At 54.8% G+C, this 18,650-nt stretch overlaps 1 protein-coding gene across 4 annotated transcripts in view; it reads left to right on the top strand.

Moving 5' to 3' along the window:
• TMCO4 (transmembrane and coiled-coil domains 4) overlaps window positions 1–18,650 on the top strand; it is a 76,885-nt gene that overhangs the window by 52,170 nt on the left and 6,065 nt on the right. For all 4 annotated transcript variants that reach the window (XM_036025417.1, XM_036025416.1, XM_036025418.1 and 1 more), the window contains one exon: window positions 13,132–13,249. In XM_036025417.1, coding sequence (XP_035881310.1) covers window positions 13,132–13,249 — 118 coding nt within the window. The remainder of the gene's footprint in view (window positions 1–13,131; window positions 13,250–18,650) is intronic.

Genomic DNA, 18,650 nt, shown 5'->3' with positions numbered 1-18,650 from the left:
GCATGACTGGGCACGTGCACACCCCACGCAGTGATGTGCCCACTCAAAACCAAGACAAAAGTGCACCTGCCATATGTTTGTGCCTTTGGGCAGGAAATGGACGTAGGCAGAATTCCCAGAGATGAACGGTCTGCTTCTGACAATGGCCCATCTGCCAGTGCACAGGGTGAATTTGCTCTGGGAGTGACTGGCCCTCTGACCCAGGGTATTTCTGGCCCCAGCAGGTGGCAAGGACAGGGGTGGCGGCGCCTGAGGCCAAGAGCAGCCACTGTGCACGTACTCACTGCGAGACTCAGGGCCCCAGATCCCAGCCGATTGTTCGTTTTTCTGTGTATTTGCTTCACAAAGATTTCAGAAATCGAGTAGTTGCAAAGTGAGCTCAATTCCAGCTGACGCATGGTGGGCAGCTGGGCCAGGAAATGGCCACATGAACCAAGAAATCAGCTCCGCTTCAGCTTACTTAGGCATTTGCTCCCCTCGTCATTCCCAGAGGGTTTGGAGGGAATTAATTAGAGGCATTACATATTGTCTCTTCCCGGTGGCCCTGTCCACGCGGTTGGAGAGACATCACGAGATGAGCCAGCTTGCCTGTCAGCGTGTTCGCCTGGCAAACAGAAGCCTGCAGGGCTGCCGAACGCCAGGCACCTGGGCCCATTCATCCAGTCAACCTTGGCTCCCCCATCCCGTCTCCGTCTGCAGAAGCCTCCATTCAATCACCTTTCCCCGTGCCTTCAAGGTGCAAGGGGCCGTGGCAACCAGCTGAGAATGAGGAGCTGAAAGAAGAAACACTGGACCTAGAGTTTAGAAGCCCAAGATCAAGGGCAGACTCTGCTAGTTACTGTCCGGGTGCCCTTAGGCAAGTCGCTGCACCTCTGAGCTTCAGGCCAGGTAGTAAAACAGGATACTGATGCAGCTCAGGAGTGTTCTGGGGCCTAATCACAACCGTTTATTGAGCACCTGCTATGTCCCAGGCGCTACGCTGCACTAAGCCCTTGGTGTATTGTCTCTCCTTTAATGTGCAGCGAACCCTAAAATGTAGGCACCGACATTCCTAGTTTACCAAGGAAGAGGTTGAGGGTGGGGACGGTGTCCCTTCCCTTCTCCCCTGTGTCACAGCACCTGGCATGGGACTTGGCACAGTGATGTCCCTAGGGTGGACTCCAGGGCCGGCCATTCAGCACAGTGGAAGTGACAATAGTGCGTGGCGGCACACGGTCGGCCCTCGGTGAGCCGGGGCTCCTTCCTTCCTCTCTCCATGACTGCATCCAGACAGACCCACCCAAGGCCACAGCCCTCGCCGCGTCTGAGCTCGCTGAAAACCGTCCTGTCTTCAGACGGCCCTCACGTGCCCAGGGAAGGAATGAGTCAGCAGAAATTAGAATTCATGTGCTGCTTCCATCTAAATTAACGGGGTCTTTCCAAGAAGCTTGGCCAGGGGTTATGCCAGCTCCCTTTGAAAGCATTTGCTTCCTCCCGGGCGCAGCAGACGCCCTTGATGTTGGCCAGGGAGGCAGCGGGCACCCGGATGGAGCCCCGAGGGCTGCTGCAGTACCTGCCCAGCCAGCGTGCCCCAGGTCTGGTGCTAGGCTTTTCAGAACCACGATCTTCCTGCCCATGTCACACGCTGAGCTGGTCAGAGCCCCATTAAGCAAACTCATGAGAGACAGCGTTGGAACCTGAGTGCTGGTTCCTTTAGGCCCGCCGGTCACCGTGGATGGAGCAGGTGCCCGAGCTCACTGCCTGGGCTCCCGGGAAACAGCACGTGCCCCAGTCCCAGTGGCCAGCAGGGGCGTAAGGAGGGAGTGGTCTCCAGGAACGTTTCTCTTCCCGATGACCATCCCAGTCTCAGTCTCGGGGACAGATGTCTCTCTGGTGACCATCCCTTCCCCCCCGGCCCTCCCTCTCATTCAGAACTTTGTTTAAGCAAGTCTGCACGGGAGCCTTGGTCGGCAATAACTCAAGCATCCAGACTGCCTGTAGAGGAGCATTGGGGAGGCTGGGAGGGGGGTGCTGGGGCGTGTTCCAAACAGGGGAAGAAAACACCCCAAGTCTCCCTAATTTACATATTAATGAACCACCTCGGTTCGCGGCATTCTGTAATGGAAACTGTGGGGTTTCTTTTCCTTGTATCTGGGACCATCGGGCCTGCTCAGCCGGCTTTGTCGCCACGGTTATCTTTTGGGAACTCGCCAGGCCCGTTGTGCAGAGCAGGAGATAAAAACCCGTTTCTGTCTGTGGGTCAGCGCGTACCCCACACTTTGTGTTGGAATGACAGGGCCTCAGTTTGGGGGCCCCTGGCGCTGCCACCCCAGGACAGGATGTCCCTGTGTGAACTCTGACCTTTTAGGGCTTGAGTACAGTCTTCATTGTTCTTTCATTTCCTCCGTCTTTTGTTCAGTCAGTTGTTCACACCTCCGTGTATCTCCGGATTTATGCAAAGCCCCGTCTCTGTCCTCGGAGGGTCTGCAGGGGTTCTCATAGCCACAGAAGCAACAATTTATGGATAAATAAAAACTGTCAGGACCAGAGAAAACACGGATCTGAATGAGGCATGTAAGCCAGTTGAAAGGCTCAAGTGCCGGGGAGCAGGGCCTGCAGTGGGAGGAGCTTAGCACCCCACGGCCAGGCCTGGGTCCGAGTTCCAGCTCTGCCTCTTACTGGCTGAACAAGCAGGCGCATGGACTTAGTCCCTCGGCCTCCATCTCCCAGCCTGTGAAATGGGTCCAGAGACACCTACTCCAGAGGATAATTAAAGGGGTAAGTGAGATACTCTACGTAAAGCACTTAGCAGAATGGCTGGCTGATCGTAAGCACTGCGTAACCACCGTTTTTGTCACTGTTGTGGTTATGACAACACTTTCTCCTGATTGCCCAGTTGCTGCCATTGAGCTGCGAATCTAGCCCACAGCTTCCTAGCAATCAAAGCCCCAACGGAAGATGTCGGCAGCCTGTTTCTCATTTCTCACGTGGAGGTGCCAGCTGCACAGATGATGAGACCTTCCATTTCAACCGGACTTCCTCCGGGAGCCGCATCCTCTTTAGGAGCGAGAGCCTGTGTTCAGGCTTAATTAGCCATCAAAGCCTCTGACATCCCTGCCTTTGGCTGCTGGAAAGGTCTCAGCAGGGGCTTTGGCTTGCAGACCTGGAACCAGGAGGAGAACGTCCTGGCTGGGAATAATCTTGCCAGCAAGCTGCCTGATTGACAGGAAGCGTGTAGCAGGGGCTTCTCCGGAAACTAAGCCTGGAGATCACGATCTCCTCAGCCTTGGCCATCACCTGGGTGCTTGGGAGACTGTGAATGAGGCGACGGGCCCCAAGGTGGATCTTCCTCATGGTGACGTTCCGTTTTGTGACTTAGCAGTTGCTAGAGATTCAGGAGGCTTCATGGGACCGTCTGAGCCTGGATCACAGGCTCCGTGAGCGCTGGAAGGCGGGGTGAGTCTACCCTGCTGCATTCCACTGCAGAAGTTTGCTGGGGAACAGCTGCTCATCTCCAAAATAGGAAGCCCAGCAAGGGAAAGGGGGAGGAAGCTGGTAGCCATTGACAACCTACTGTGTGCCGGGTGGGAACAGAATCCCATCTCAACTTTTTCCCCAGGCACCTTGGAAGGTGTGGACCTGGTTACACCTGGAACCAGGCGGTGTGCTTCCCATTTGTACGGAGGAGGAACCGGAAGCCCAGGGATGTTGGGTGACTCGTCCAGGGCCCTTCATCACAAGGGCCCAGACATGAAGCTGTTCGGAGGAGGGAGCCTCTCCTCCAGATGGCAGGGATGGCTTCCAGGAGGAGGTGGCAGGCATTGAAGGACAAGTGAGCCTTGGGCTATGCAGGAGGCAGGAGGCCTGAGAGCCCAGGATTGATGAGAGCCAAGGTCCAGAGGTAGGAAAGTAAATGGTCCAGAAAGGCAGCACCTGAGCCAAGGCTTCTGCTGGGAAGGTGGGAGAAGTAAGGTTGGAAGGATGAGCAGGGTTCAGAAGGCAGGGGCTGGACCTGTCGGATGAGAAGCAGAAAGAGGGACGCAGCTCTGACTTGAGTCTTCAGCTTTTTGTTTTTTGTTTTTTAAAGATTTTATTTATTTATTTGTAGGGAGGGAGGGAGAAAGAGAGAGAGAGAGAGAAACATTAATGTGCGGTTGCTGGGGACCGTGGCCTGCAACCCAGGCATATGCCCTGACTGGGAATCGAACCTGCGACATTTTGGTTCATAGCCCGTGCTCAATCCACTGAGCTACGCCAGCCAGGGCTTAGTCTTCAGTTTTTAACTTTCACTCGATGTATTTATTTATGCATCAGCAGTGGACTTCCGCTGAGGACCTACCGGGCCCGTGGAGGGCACAGAGGGGTCAGAGGTCAGCAGACTTCACCCCCACCCGGGATTCCAGATAGAAGAGGACCTCCCTTCTGAACGCAGTCCCTACCCTGTCCTGCGGCTGTCCCCGCCAGGGCTGCACGTACGCACCGGAGTCCTTTCCTCCATGCTCCACTGCCCCAAGGAAGGGGTCTCCAGCCCCCAGTGTGGTCCCACCTCGGGTCCCCAATAACCGGGTGTGTCGAACCACACCAGACGAAGCCAGCTGATCGAGTGCCTTTCCTGTCAGCCCTTCCCACGTGCTGTCTCCTTCATTCATCGTCACAGCCAGCCAGGGGGAGAGGGACACTTGTCCCTGGTTCTCCAGAGAACAGGCCGAGGGGTCTCCGGGGGGTTGTTCACCATCCCACAGCTTGTAAGCCACAGAGCTGAGGGTGGGCCCCAACCCTGTCTGTCCGACTCCCAGCCTTGCCCCTGGGGACCCTTTGATTTTACAGCTGAGTGGTGACCCGGCTTGCCCAGGCTGCACGGCTAGTCAAAGACAGGGCCAGCCAGGTCTGTAGTCCCAGTCTCAGGGCTCCCCTCGGAGACTCTGGGGAGCAGTGGCTGCACTGGGGGGCGGGCAGCCCAACCACTGGCAGGGCGCTCTCACCCTCTCAGCTGGAAAGACATTCCAGGAAGCTCCAGCACCTGGCCAGAAAGCTGGCCACAGCACCACCTTGTGGTGAATTTCAGTGGGGGGGCACACCCGGCACAGAGGAGGGGGCTCCTCCAAGCCATGGGTTCCCACCATGTGCTGTGTAAAGCCAAGCAGCTGCTCCTGCTTCCCGAGAAATGTCTGTGCCACCTGCTTACCCTTCTGGTGTACATTTATTAGGCACCCAAAATACAAAGACGGGAAGGAATTGATACTTATCAAGTGCCTGCTGTGACAGGTGTTTCTAGGATTCTGGGGCCTTTCTCCAGGTGAGGAAATGGGCAGGTGCCCACTGGCCCCAGCTCCCACGGGCATCAGACCCCTGTCAGAGTGAAAGCTCCTCCTGCCTAAGTGTGACTGGACTTCAGGCTGCAGGTGCCCAGCACACACTCTCCTTCCAGTGACCTCTCCTTCCTCGATGCGAATCAGGAGGAAAGGATCTAACAAAGCCCTTCTCATAAGAAAGGACAAAGAAATACACATTGGCTCCCATCGATGACAAGTCACCTTGTTTTAAAATGATCAAAACACTAAAAAGGGGGTCACGTGGCTTTTTTGTTAAGGTGGATGGGAGGTTGAGGTTGTGTTCTGATCATTTTACAGCAGTCACTAGGAGGCTTCTGTCGTGTGGCAGACCCCAGTGGAGAAAACCACTGGCAGAGGGGAGGAGAATCAATGGCCAAGTTCACAGACACACATGCATGCTCACAGGGACGCCCAAAGACACAGGCGGGTCCACAGTCAGGGCTCCCGCCTGGCCGGGCCACTCCAGCGAGGAGACTTCCTGTGGCCGGCAGCTTCACCGGCGCTCCCCGCCCTGCCCGTTCCCACCCCGATCGCTGCACCGTCTGTTCCAGGGATGGAATGTAAAGCTTAGGAGGGGGTAGGAGGAAGCAACCACAGGTAAATCTCATTTTTGTATTTAGATCCAGTCAAATTAAGGAAATTGCTAGTTGAAATAGGACCACCTTTTGAGACGGCTGCACTGTTGGAAAGCGGACCGGATGTTGTGGCCCCACGAACATCGGAAGGGAGCTGGACTCATGGATGTGAGAAGGCGGGGATAGAAGGAAGGGTGTGTTCTTTGTTTAACACACAGCTTTGCAAGGTGTCATGGCTGTCGAAAGACATATATATATATTTTTTTTTAGATTTTATTTATTTTCAGAGAGGGGAACGGAGGGAGAAAGAGAGGGAGAGAATCATCAATGTGCAAGAGAAACATCAGTTGGTTGCCTCTCACATGCCCCCGAATAGGGACCAGACCTAGCCCACTGCCCAGGCCTGTGCCCTGACTGGGAATCAAACCAGTGACCCCTCGGATCACAGGCCGGCACTCAGTCCACTGACCCACACCAGCCAGGGCTCAAGATTATGTTTGATGGCAAAGGAAAATGGGACAGGAGAGTAGGAGAGAAAATGGAGGAAGAAAGAAGTTCCACTGCACCACTTCCGGTGTGACCATGGACAAATGACCTGGGTCTCTGAGACCAGCTTTTCCCACCATGCAATGGGAGAGATTGTGCTTGCCTCCTAGGATCGTGGTGAGGAGTAAATGAAATAATAGGTGTATAAAGCACTTGGCCTGTCCTGAAGCAAGCTCTGATGCTTATAATGATGATGGTGATGGTGGTGGTGATGATCCAGGGGGAGGATTCAGAAAAAGAATTCCAGAACTTTTTAAAAAGCCTTTGCAGCAAGCTCTTTCTGCAGTTTCACTTCCGGCGCCTGTGCATTCAGACCAGTGTGACTGCCCATAAGGTTTGCGAGATAAAACCAAGGCAAAGGAGTTTGTCAATAAGCTCACACCCGTGCGTCCCAACATCCTGACCCTCGAGCCCCGAAACTCCCACTTGGCTGAAAACCATCTCTGAGCCACCTCTAGGCACCAGCTGAGAAGCAGAACAGGCTGTCATTGGGTCAGCTGGCCCCTTCATCCTTGCGAGAGCAGACATCACCCTCGATGCGATTTAGTCCCTGCCGTGGAATCCGCCCACCAGCTGCTTTGTCCTGGGACAGACCCAGCTTTAGTCCCCACAACGGGGAGCGCCGAGGGGTCGGGCATGCAGGTTCATGTCCTAGGTGCCAGGATGCTGGTTAGCCAAACCACGTTGCATGGCCCAGTTAAAGAGATGGGGCCAGAGGGGGAGATGGAGGCTTCCTCATCCCCTAAAGAATTCATCCTGAATCCTTATGATATATCCAAACAGCCTTCTCTAAGCAGTTCTTGCCAGTGTGAACCTCATTCCAATAGTGCGGGGGGACAGCAAGGAGAATTGGTCAAAGCTTCCCTTTTGCCTGTAGCTCTGTCTCCCCTTCCCCCTGTCTCCCTCCCTCCCCCTGTGCCGGCTTCTCGATATGTTTATCATGCTTGTGAGGGTGCGTCTCTGGAAAGGATTTTGTTCGTGTCGGAGGCAGCTCATACCATTTCTTTCAAGGTCTGTCTCCTGGGCCCGCGGTCAGGAGACCGTTCCCTCCTGCGTTCGCCTCTTATCACACGCTGCACACCCAGCCCGCCGCCAGGAGGGAGCAAAGCTGTCTCTTTTGCTTCTCAAACCCGAGAGCCTCTGGTCTGTGCAGCCCAGGAGAATCTCATTACTGACAACGTGACAGGCATGCGGGAGTGTGTGATGTTGCCTTTCAGCTGTTTGATGAGACTTATGGGTAACTTCTGGGGGAGGCAGCTTGGGAACACCTGGAGGGCTCTACTCGGGCCTGCCTCACTTTAAGAGAGCCCGCTGGGTGGGAAAGACAGAAGGACGAAGGAGCAGTTCTTCCCAGAGGCCACGGGCCCCTCCACGGTGCAAAAGGAGTCTCCCTGGGCTCTTAGAAAGAGGTGGCCCTGCGTGGTACATTTGAAGAATGTTTTGTTTTCTAAAAACTCAATTTATATACAATTTTGAAGACCCAGGTGATAGTGTAGGTAAGAGTTTGCTATCGTATGGAAGCTCAGCTCTTAATTGTGTTTGAAAAGCTAAGACAATCCCCAGGCTAAGAAGTGCCACGTGTCCCGTGAGCACCCAGCGGGAACAGCTGACAGCATAAGGGCGCCTGAGGAGACGGGGGTGGGTGTGTCTGAGCTCTGACAGACACCAATGAGCAAGGACAGTTGCACAGCAACGTAAAAGCACTCAACACTACAGAGGCGCATGCCTAAAAGTGGCTAGGGTGGTAAATGTTATGTTAGGTGTGCTTCACCATCATTTTCAAATGTCTTTAGAAACAGGCAATATTTTTAGTATGTATGTATGTGTTTATTTATTTACTTTTAGAGAGAGGGGAAGGGAGGGAGAAAGAGAAGATGAGAAACCTCGATGTGAGAGAGACACATCGATCAGTTACCTCTTGGACCGAATGCGCATCCCAGGCTCGTGCCCCGACCGGGAACGGAACTGGCAACCTTTCACCTTGTGGGATGGCTCCCAACCAACTGAGCCACACCAGCCAGGACAAAAGGAGCAATTGTTTAGCCATGGTTTACAGCTCTTCAGCTGCTTCTCTCTAGAGGCTTGGCTCCAAAGGGGACTGAGCCTCCCGTTCACGACCGCCACCTGCCAGTCATCACCCAGCGACGCTGAACTCCTGAAGCTGAGCCTGTGACCGATGAGTGGCTGGCCAGAGACAGGCACGCCGAGGGGCCATCCCCAAAGACCACACTTCACACACACCTTCCGACCCAGCTGCCAGACTGACAGCCTGTGTGGGATAACAGCGAAGCAGAGAGCTCTGGCCAAGCCCGGTGCCAGACACTGCCTTGAGCTCACACCCTCACTCCCGCTGTGGGAAATCAGCACGATTCTATTACCTTCGTCTTGCAAATGAGGAGGCTGAGGCTCCGGGTTGTTCAGTAACTGAGCTCAGTTCGCTTGGCGGCAAAACCAGGATCTGCACACAGCTCTGTCCCGTGCCGGAGGCCACCGCTGGGCCAGCGATTCCCAGCGTCCTTGTGCACTTGGGCCCCGCCTACTGGCACCGTCTTCACGGGCCGGCACGTGGCAGCGTAGTCACGCTTTGTCTCCTGGCTGAGAAGATGCGCAGTGACCAAAGGCTGCCTGAATCCTGTGCGTCCCACCAGCGTCTGCCGTCTTAAAATTCCAACACCTGATGTGTGAGCCATGAGGCACTTAATTTGGCTCCTGAGACCCTCCAAGTCACTCTGGATCTTCGCCCCCAGGGAGTGGGCACCCTTGAGCCATACCACGAACCAGCTGAAGGGTCTGGAGACCCTGAGCTTTCTGAGGCTGTGGGCTGGGGCCAAGGAATTCTGTAAATAGGGCTTAGGTCGGAACTCCTTGGGAGAGTTGCCCTGAGCCTTTGGGTCACGTGGTCTGGGGACAGGGTGGGGGAGGAGACTGAGGCAGCTTTAGCTTTGGAAGCACATTCATCATTCTTGCCCACTGCAGGGGGCAGTCACTCACAGTACCACCAGCTACCCCTCCCCCCCACCCCAGCACAGCTCAGGAAAGGAGCAACTGAAGAGCTGAGGACCATGGTTGAATACCCTTCCCTGTACCTTCAGCCTGCTTGGCACTCTTCATTTGCTTTTAGACTGCCTACACAGATCCCCATCTGTGGCCACTGGGGAGAGATTGTACCAGGAGGAAAACACGAAAAGGAAGGAGGAAAACAATTTCCTTGCATTTGTTCTCAAATGCAGGGTTCACACTGCTGAGTTGCACTGCTCCCTTTCATTCGTCCCACAAGTGTTTACCGAGCACAGCCCCTGCGCCAGGCACTGTTCCAGGCACTGGGGGTTCACCAGTGAGCACGAGAAGGAGCAGGCTCAGCCCTCGGGGAGCCCTCATGCTGGTAGGAGACAGACCGTAGGTGAAACTTTTAAAAGTAAAATAGGTAGTGAGTCAGGTGGCCTTAAACTCGATGGGGCAAAGGAATTCGGAGATGGGCACCTGCCTGGTAGGGGTGGGGTCACGTGTGCCTGCCCTTGGAGGGTGACATTTGAGCAGACAGGTGAAGGAGGGGGGTGGGGGGCTGTGGATGTCGGAGGGAAGGGCATTCCGGAGAGGGAACAGCAAGGGGAAGGCCTGGCGCAGTCTGGGACAGCGAGGCCCGTGTGGCTGGGGCAGAGTGAGTGGGGGCAGGGGTGGCACAGGCAAGGTCACAAAGGGCTTTGCAGGCCCTCACAGTGACCTTGACTTTTACCCCGTGAGAGATGGGTGCCGTGGAGGGTTTTGAGCTCAGGAGTGAAGTGATGCAACTTTCCCGCAGTATCATTCACATACTACAGAAGTACAGTTCAATGAGTTTTAGTAAATGTACAAAGTTGTCCAAGCACCACCACACCTCAATTTTACATTTCCATCACCTCCAAACCATACCGACATCATCGGGAATCCTGCATTACCACTTCTGGCCACAAGGGGGTCCCAGCCCTCCGGGTGTTGGCACCCACGGCTGGATTCTTCCCAGAGAGCAGGTGCCTTGAGCGACCGGCCCCCAGAGGGAGCTGCTGCGCTGGCCCTGGCCCTAGGTCGATAACTGGCCCTGTGGGAGCAATGATAACCGGCCTTTGATCGCTGTGCTTTGTGCTGTTACTGCAAAGAGCAGGAAGCGTGGCCTCAGGGACCCGGCAGCTCTCTGTGCAGCCTGGGCGCTGGTCCCGGCTTTATTCCCACCACCTGTGTGACCTTGGGACTGCTCCATCCCCTCTGAGAGTCAGTTCCCTCATCCACCAAGGGGAGGGGTGGGAATAAAACCTCGTTCTCCACAGCTGTGCCAGCAACAAGCCCCTGAAATAGCCCTTGCATCAAGAGGTATCTGAGTCAGCCTTGCTGTTCAGAACAGACAGCCAACTTCCTGAAGTTTTACATCCTTCTGCCAGAGGGTCATCTCCCCGGAAGCGAGAGGAGCGAAGTTTCAGAATTCTGTGCCACGGCACCGTTCAGCAGCAGAGCCAGCGCAGGGCTCAGAGAGCTTGGTACCATGGGGGTTCTCAAACTTCTGTCAGCCCGGAACACTGTACTCAGACAGGCTCTGACATGGACACCCACACAGAAAACAGATGCACTTGGGTGGGAAGCTGGGGCCCCGGGAGAAGAAGCCAGCTGTCTTGTGTCACCCAGCAAGAGAGTGGCGAAGCTGGGCAGAGCTGCCCCCTCCTGGGCCCATTCCCCCAGGGGGCACTGAGCATGCAGCTTCCAGAGATGTGCAGGAACACAGAATCATAAGGAAGTGCCAGATGTGGGGGACTGGGATTTGAACCCAGGGCTTTGCAACTGCAAAGTACCTATACTGGCTTCCCTGAGGGATAGCAGTTCATTCACTCATTCAAATGTCAATCGAGTACCAAGTACACAGCAGGCACTATTCTAAGCCCATACAGCCGTGAACAAGGCAGGTAAAGCACCCGTCCTCATTGAACCTAGATGTTAGAGGAGGAGACAGACTTAAGTGATGTGTGGCAAGAAGAAAATGCAGCGGAGTAAAGGAATAGAGAGTGACGGAGTGGGGTGGGGCGGGGGTGGGGCGTGTGCGCCTCTCATTGGTCAAGAGCCATGCTTCTCAAAGTGTGGCGTGCACACCCATCTGTGAACTGTTGGCTTCCAGTCTGATGTAAGACAGGCCTCTTCCCTGCTTCTACAGGACAAGTAACCCATGGAGCAGCCCTGGCCATGAGCTGCACTTTGAACAGCCCTGGCTTCAACTATCCCTGAACCATTAGGTCACTGTCGTGTATTGGCTTGTTAGGATCTCCCATCCACGTGTTTGTGACTTGAGTGAAGTTGTTTGGATCTAAGGATGAATTTGTTGGCACTGTCGTCAGAATTGTCGTGCTCCTGAGTGTGTATGGGTACAAACGAATGGCAGAGCGACGATGACATAATTAATGGACATTTACACTAGAAATGCCAAGAGTCTGGGAAGACTTCCGAGTGTTCGGTGTAGGCAGGGCTGCCCTCTGCTGACCTAACAAGCTCTCTGAAACATTCGGACATGAGCCCCAGCTGCGTGCCAGGCTGCTCTTCTCCAGCAGCAGTGAAGACCGAGCAACGGCTCATGACGGAGGGGACCTTGCCCGCCAGCGTCGGCACTGTCTTCCCGCCAGCATCATGCCCTCGCGTCGAGGGGCTTTCAATGAGTGCTGGCAGCCAGACGTCAGCTCTTGGTTGGCGGAGCTGAGCAGAACATTATGCCTCAGTGAAATCTAGACTTTATTTCTTTCGTCTCCCCTTTGCCTGGAATAGGAGTGTAACCAACCCATCGTCATTTTGGAGGATGCTATTTCTTTTTTTTTTTAAGATTTTATTTTTAGAGAGAGAGGAAGGGAAGGAGAAAGGGAGAAAAACATCAGCATGTGGTTGCCTCTCACATGCCCCCCACTGGGGACCTGGCCTGCAACCCAGGCATGTGCCCTGATTGGGAATCGAACCGGCGACTCTTTGGTTCACAGACCCCTGCTCCATCCACTGAGCCACACCAGCCAGGGCTGGAGGGATGTTATTTCTTGATTGGCTTATTGAGAGACATTATCTTGTGTGCTATTGGCTTGTGAGTATTTTTATAAATTATAATCCCCACAGTGAACCTGTGTTAAGTAATTTATTGGCAAAGGCAATCTCAGCCTCTGAGCATAATTTTGCCACGAACAAAACAGTCGGTGTCACTGATGAGCCCACTCCCTGCCCTGGGAGCCTGTCACCTGTCCCCTCTTCACACCCACGCTGCACAGGCCCCAAGGGACGGTTGCCAAGAAAGGCCACAGTGTCTCCCACCGGGTGGTGTGATGAGCCTGGACCTGTCAGTTCCTTCTAAGGAAAGACGTCCCATCCAAGTCCATGGCCAGCGTTGAGCCTCATGAATGGTGGGAGTAAACCCAGGTCCCAACTCAGGCTTTGTTACTTGCTAGCCATGTGATCTTGAAAATGTCTTTGGTTTTCCTTAACCCTAAAATTGGGATAATGGTGCTTTGCAGGACTAGCTCAGGCACGCGAGGGGCTTCACCCAGGTCCTGGAACTCAGGAGGTGGAAGCCCCACTACTGTGTGCACATGGGCATATGCATGAATGTGTGTGTGTGCATGCGTGTGTATGCACATGTGTGTGTGACATCCACCTCCATCACCACTGTCGCCGGGGATGCTGACGGCCTTTTCCGGGTCTCTCACCAGATTGCCAAGGGATCATCGAGGACGTCGTCCTGCTGGGCGCGCCCGTGGAAGGGGACGCCAGGCACTGGGAGCCTTTCCGGAAGGTGGTGTCCGGGAGGATTGTCAACGGTTACTGCAGGTCTGTTCAAGCCCCTGCCGGGGGGAGGGGACACCTAGCGGCTACCGTGCCCAGGGGACACAGGGGCCAGGGGGCCCTGGCCTGTCAGTGTTCTGAAATGGGAAGCCTCCATCCCCCTAGAATGAAGAGCCTGAAAACAGTCTCTCGGTGTCAGGCCTGAGACCAGCCTACAGGAGAGACAGGCTTGTCACCGTGATCTGGGGGGAGGGGGCTTACATTGGTAAACGGACAAAAACTGGAAAGCAAAGATTAGGCCTCAAGTGGGAGGTCCTCCAATGCCCATGGGAGCTCAAACGTGCTCATGTGGCAGGAACAGGGAAGGGGGAGGCTGAGGCCCCAGAGTGTGGCTGCAGGGCGGGGCCCGGTGATAGAACCGGAAGCTGATGACGATGGGGGAGCCCGCACCCACACCCTGCGAACCACCTCCGGCTAGAGGTGGGGGCCTGCCACGGCTGACGGCCGTGGGCTGGAAAGGAGGCGCTGGGCTTGGGGTTTGAGGGAACTCAAGGGGCCGCAGCCAAGGCCGTGCCCCAGACTTGGGGGGAGAAGAGAGATGACACCCACTGCCGAGACCTCAGGAGATGGGCCTGGGAAGGTGCCCGGGCCGTCAGCCCCCAAAGGAAGTGGGACAGGGTGACAGTTTACGAGCTCACAGTTTGAAATCACAGGGACCTGGGCCCCCATGCCGGCCTCAGTTTCTCCATCAGTGAAGGAGGGATGCTTCTCCTGACTCCCCCCAGGATCTCAACGATGGTTCAAGGATTTACAGAGTCTCACGTGTTAAGTACGTGCAGACAATGTTACTGTCCACCAGCAGCAGCAGCCGCCGCCGCCACTTGAGATATTCATTCAGCAGCCTCTGAGTGAGCACCAGCCTCGTGCCGGGCCCCGCGCTGGGGCTGCACCAGGCAACAAGCCCGGCCCCACGGAAGCTAGCGTCGGGTGGGGAGAGCAGGCAGGAAAGCCGGCTGTTCCCCAGGAGAGGTGCGCGTGTTTAGGGACAGACTTGCCCAGAGCTGATGATGAGAGCCATGTCCAGGCTTTGCGTCTTTCTGCCACTGGGCCTGTGGGCCAAGTGCCTCGGGGGCCCCACTGCAAGCCCTGCGGGGGTATTATGGGGTACACAGGCTACGAGCCTGATCGTCTTCCCGAAATCTAAACCATTATTCTGAATCCCGAAATCCATAGGCCCCTGAAGATTTTGGATAGGGGACCCATATTTCGAGGTTGTTGCCACAGACGCACAGAGTACTGGCTGTGTCACCAGAGAAGCTGACATTCCAAGCCCAGGTCCAGAGGGCACGTTTGAAGTTTACGAAGCAGTAAGGCTGGGGAACTAGTTGTAGGGTCAAAAAGGAAAAGGGAGGGAAAAATGACTCTGGAGTGTTGGTGGGAGGTGGCCAGCACCATTAATACAACTTTTAAAATTACAACAAAAAAAATAAGGAGGTAGGACTCGTTGGGGAAGTTTCCAGAAGGCAGCTGGAAGCACACCTTAGAACGCAGAGGAACTGGAACTGCAGCAAGGGCCGCGGGCTCGTCGGTTTCAGCTACCGCTGGAGGGACCCAGGAGACCCTTTGACAGGCGAAGTGGAGAGAAAGAGGAGACGCTGGACTCCCCAGGCTTGGGAGTCCATTTCAGGGTGGCAGGAGGAAGGGGCTCCGGCCTGAGGTTGGGGCAACTCAGCGTCACCCTACGCACTGTGCCCAAGACCTGGTGCTGGACGTGAGAACACACACGTGGACGCGTGAGAGATGCTTATGTCTCGTTGAAGGGACACGTGGAAACACTTGTTTTTAAACACCTGAAAGTGCCATATGGGAGGAGCAATGGAGAGGGGGGAGGTTATAACAAGGATTAGACTCTTCCCACCTGCCAGACCCTGTCTCTGTTATAATTACCTCCTGTAACCCTCCCGGAACCCCACACCATTGGTGTTATGAATCCAGTCTTAAAAGTAAGGAAACGGAGGCTCAGAGAGGTTACGTCAAAAGGCCAATTAACTTTAAATTTGATCGAAGGCCAACCATCCTGAAGTAAGACCAGGACCCGAAGTTGGAATAGATTGGGAAGTCTTTATCATTTGAGTGCTTAGCCCACAGGAGGAGCTGTGTTCCGCAGAGCTGGAGGTGAAGGTGGTTTGCAGCCATCAGCAGAGGGCGTGGAGCGGGCCGCCGGTGCAGCCTATTGCTGGTCTCCGGCGCAGGCACGCCCAGCCCAGCGGCGAGAACCAGGGCGTGGTAAACAGAGCGGAGAATCGAAAGACAAAGAGCCATAGCGTGTATGGAGCTCGTGCAAACCAGTAAGAAAAATATATACGTAAGAAAATGGCCAAAGGATACGTACACAGACACCCACAGAATAAATACACACGGTCACTAAACGTCTGAAAAGATGCCCAGCTGCACCATTAATGAAATGAATGAAGGTTAAACTCAGTCAGCTGCGGTGGGTTGAGCACTCACGAGGTCATCAAGCAATGAGGGACGTTTCGTGTTGGTGACGTTGTGGAGAAGTGAGCACCGTCAGTCACACGCAGTTGGCCGGCAGCTGAAGTCAGTAAATCCCTTTTGGAGGACAATTGACAATATCTATCAAAATTCAAATTTTATAATGTGCCAAGTTTCTGAGCTCCCCCCAAATTTGACTTCTAAGATCTGAATCATGCTAGACACACAAGTGCACAGAGAGGGCTGTAAAAAGTGGGTAGTTGCAGCTTTTTTTACCATTTAAACATGAAAACAACCTAAATTATCGTAAACAGAGGGACTAGCTCCGTGGAGAAAAAGCGAGCACCGCCGAGCGTACCGCGTTCTCATTCGCGGGGGCGGGGGGAATGTCTGCGCATGCGCACGTGCGTGTCCCTCTGACGTTGCACCGGGAGGCCCAGAGACCCTCAGAGACTGGTAGCCGCGCCCCCCTAAGGAACGCATAGGCACTGGAAGTCAGGCACAAAAGAGACTTTGTCTTTTTAAGTAAGGACAGTTTAAAAAATAATAAAAGAAAAAGAAGGGACCATCCTCAGTAAAAATTTTGGTTCCACTGCCCTGGCCAGGTGGCTCAGCTGATTAGAACGTTGTCCCAGACACCAGAAAGGTTGCAGGTTCGATTCCCAGTCAGGGCACACACCTAGGTGTGGGTTTGATCCCTGGTCAGGGCACGTATGGGAGGAAACCAGTCAGTGTTTCTCTCTTCCTCCCTCCCTCTCCCTCAAATCAATAAATGCATGTCCTCGGATGTGGATAAAAAATGTTGGCTCCACCATTTTCCTATTGAGGTGTGGCTTTGGACAGACAACCCTGAATCTCAGTCTTCCTGCCTGTGAAATGGACTCATAGTCCCCTCTGCACACGGGTTCTAGGAAAATTAAGTGAGATTTTGTAGGGAGAGGGCTGGCATTGGTAGGTGCTCACTAAACAATAGCAGTCAGAAGTGCTAATACTGGACATACCCGCGTAGCGCGTGACTTTTTGGTGCTTTTCATAAACAGCAAGGAAGGAATTAAAATTGCATGTGTGCAGTATGAGATCAACAAAACCTTATTAAACCCATCTGTTCTATTGAGAACTTGAGGCTAATAAGCTTGCTTTTCAATTATTTTGTGAAGTCCTGAACCATTTCTCCAGAGAAAGACAGGAGGAGGGGGAAGGAGAGAAGAGAAAAGGAACAGACCAGAACCATAATTGTAGTTTCTCAGTAAATTAAGCACCAATCAGACATTTGTGTCCTTGGCTCCCCGAGGCATCGTAGTTGCCGTGAGCCTCCTTAAATGTGGGGGGAGGGGGAGGGGGAGGGGGGAGCTTCGGGCCAGCACTACCCCACTGTGTGCACTTACAAATTTATAATGCGCATCCACAACGCTCTATGCAAATTCTTTCTCTTACTTGGGCTGTCGAGAACACGCTGGAAGCTAGCCAGCAAGTGGTTCTGCTCCGTGTTGATACCGTAAGAAACTGAAGCTCAGAGAGAGTCAAGTACTTGACCCAGATCACCCAGCAGAGCCAGGAAGGGACGCCAGGCAGGCCCGTCTCACTCCATGAGGAGAGCGTTTCACCCTGAGCCCCCCAGGGGCTCCCTGTGGTCTGTGCTGCAGGTACCGTGTGGGCGAGAGGTAATGGGAGGAGGAGGAAGAGCGGGCACGGGAGGACCCGTGCCCACAGGTGGCTCCAGGCCTGTGAGTAGCGCCGAGGAGCACGCTTCCACATGCCACGTGAGGGCCAGTCGAGGATTCAGCTGTGAGATTCCCACACCAGCAGCACCTGGAGTGCCACACCCCAGGGAGTTCCTGACGCGGTCCCGGATGCAGGGTACGGGACCGAGGCGCAGCCCTGCCTAGAATGAGGAAAAGAGCCAGGACCAGACACACAGGGGACATGTGACAAATGTCACAAAGGGAGCATGTTCCAGGCACCTGAGGGGCGAAGGAAGAATAACACCAGTGGGAGGGGCTCAGGGGCAGTTCCTGGGGAAGGCAACAGTCGAATCTGAATTTCGAAAGGATGGACGGAAGCCCATGAGAGGCTAGCAGAGTAGGCCAAGCAAGAGGGCCGCCTGCACGCGAAGGCCCAGAGCGGGAAGGTGGAATGGGACCGGACACTTCCTGAGTGCCCGCGGGTGAGCCCTGCGGACGGGGCACACCGGCTCTGCACACCCTCCCCGCCCAGCCCGAGAGGAGGCGGAGGCTCAGAGGGGTCAGGCGGCTGGCCCGGGGTCACACAGCTAGTAACTGACAAGCAGGACTTGGACCTGGCTCCCAGTGGCCCACACCGGCAGGTCTCCAGCGCCAGTAAAAGCCCTGTGGTTTGCTCAGCACAGCTTAGAGGATACGGAACCTTCTTGCACGGGCCCCTAGATGTGTGTAAGTGCGATGTACACCTTACGTAGAGTGTTGTCATCATCGAGACAGATGCTTTTGCAGGAGAGATTCTGACTTTGCTCCTGTGTGACTGTCCTCATCAGGGACACTCACGGACCACGCTCAGACCAGCATTTGACGCACCTGCGTCTGAGGGTTAGCTCAGCGAAACCACTTGAGTCAATCTCCCTTCTTCCCCGCTTTGCCACCCTTTGTTAGAGACAGCACTTGATGTTATCATTGATATGAAGGTTGCAAGCATTGCTCTCTGGAGAGAGCTGAGGAATTTTCTAGAAGAGGAACCCTGCAGGCAGTGGGGGTTGTGGTCAGACGAATGTTTAAGGAAGGCCGTGGCGGCTCGGGAGTGGTGAGGCCAGTTCAGGGCGAGCAGGGCAGAGGCCGTGGCATTGGTCCATGGGGGGCTGGGTACCTGACCCCAGGGCTGAAGCAGAGGACTGGGTCTGGAGAGGGAGGGGATCAGCAAGACCCTGGGAAGTTGGCCACAGGGAAAACGGTGCCCGAGACACTGCCCTGCCTGAGGGGCA

This window comes from Phyllostomus discolor, chromosome 5 (genome assembly GCF_004126475.2).
Source record: "Phyllostomus discolor isolate MPI-MPIP mPhyDis1 chromosome 5, mPhyDis1.pri.v3, whole genome shotgun sequence".
Lineage (NCBI taxonomy): Eukaryota > Metazoa > Chordata > Mammalia > Chiroptera > Phyllostomidae > Phyllostomus > Phyllostomus discolor.
This window is presented reverse-complemented; position numbering and strand designations above follow the sequence as displayed.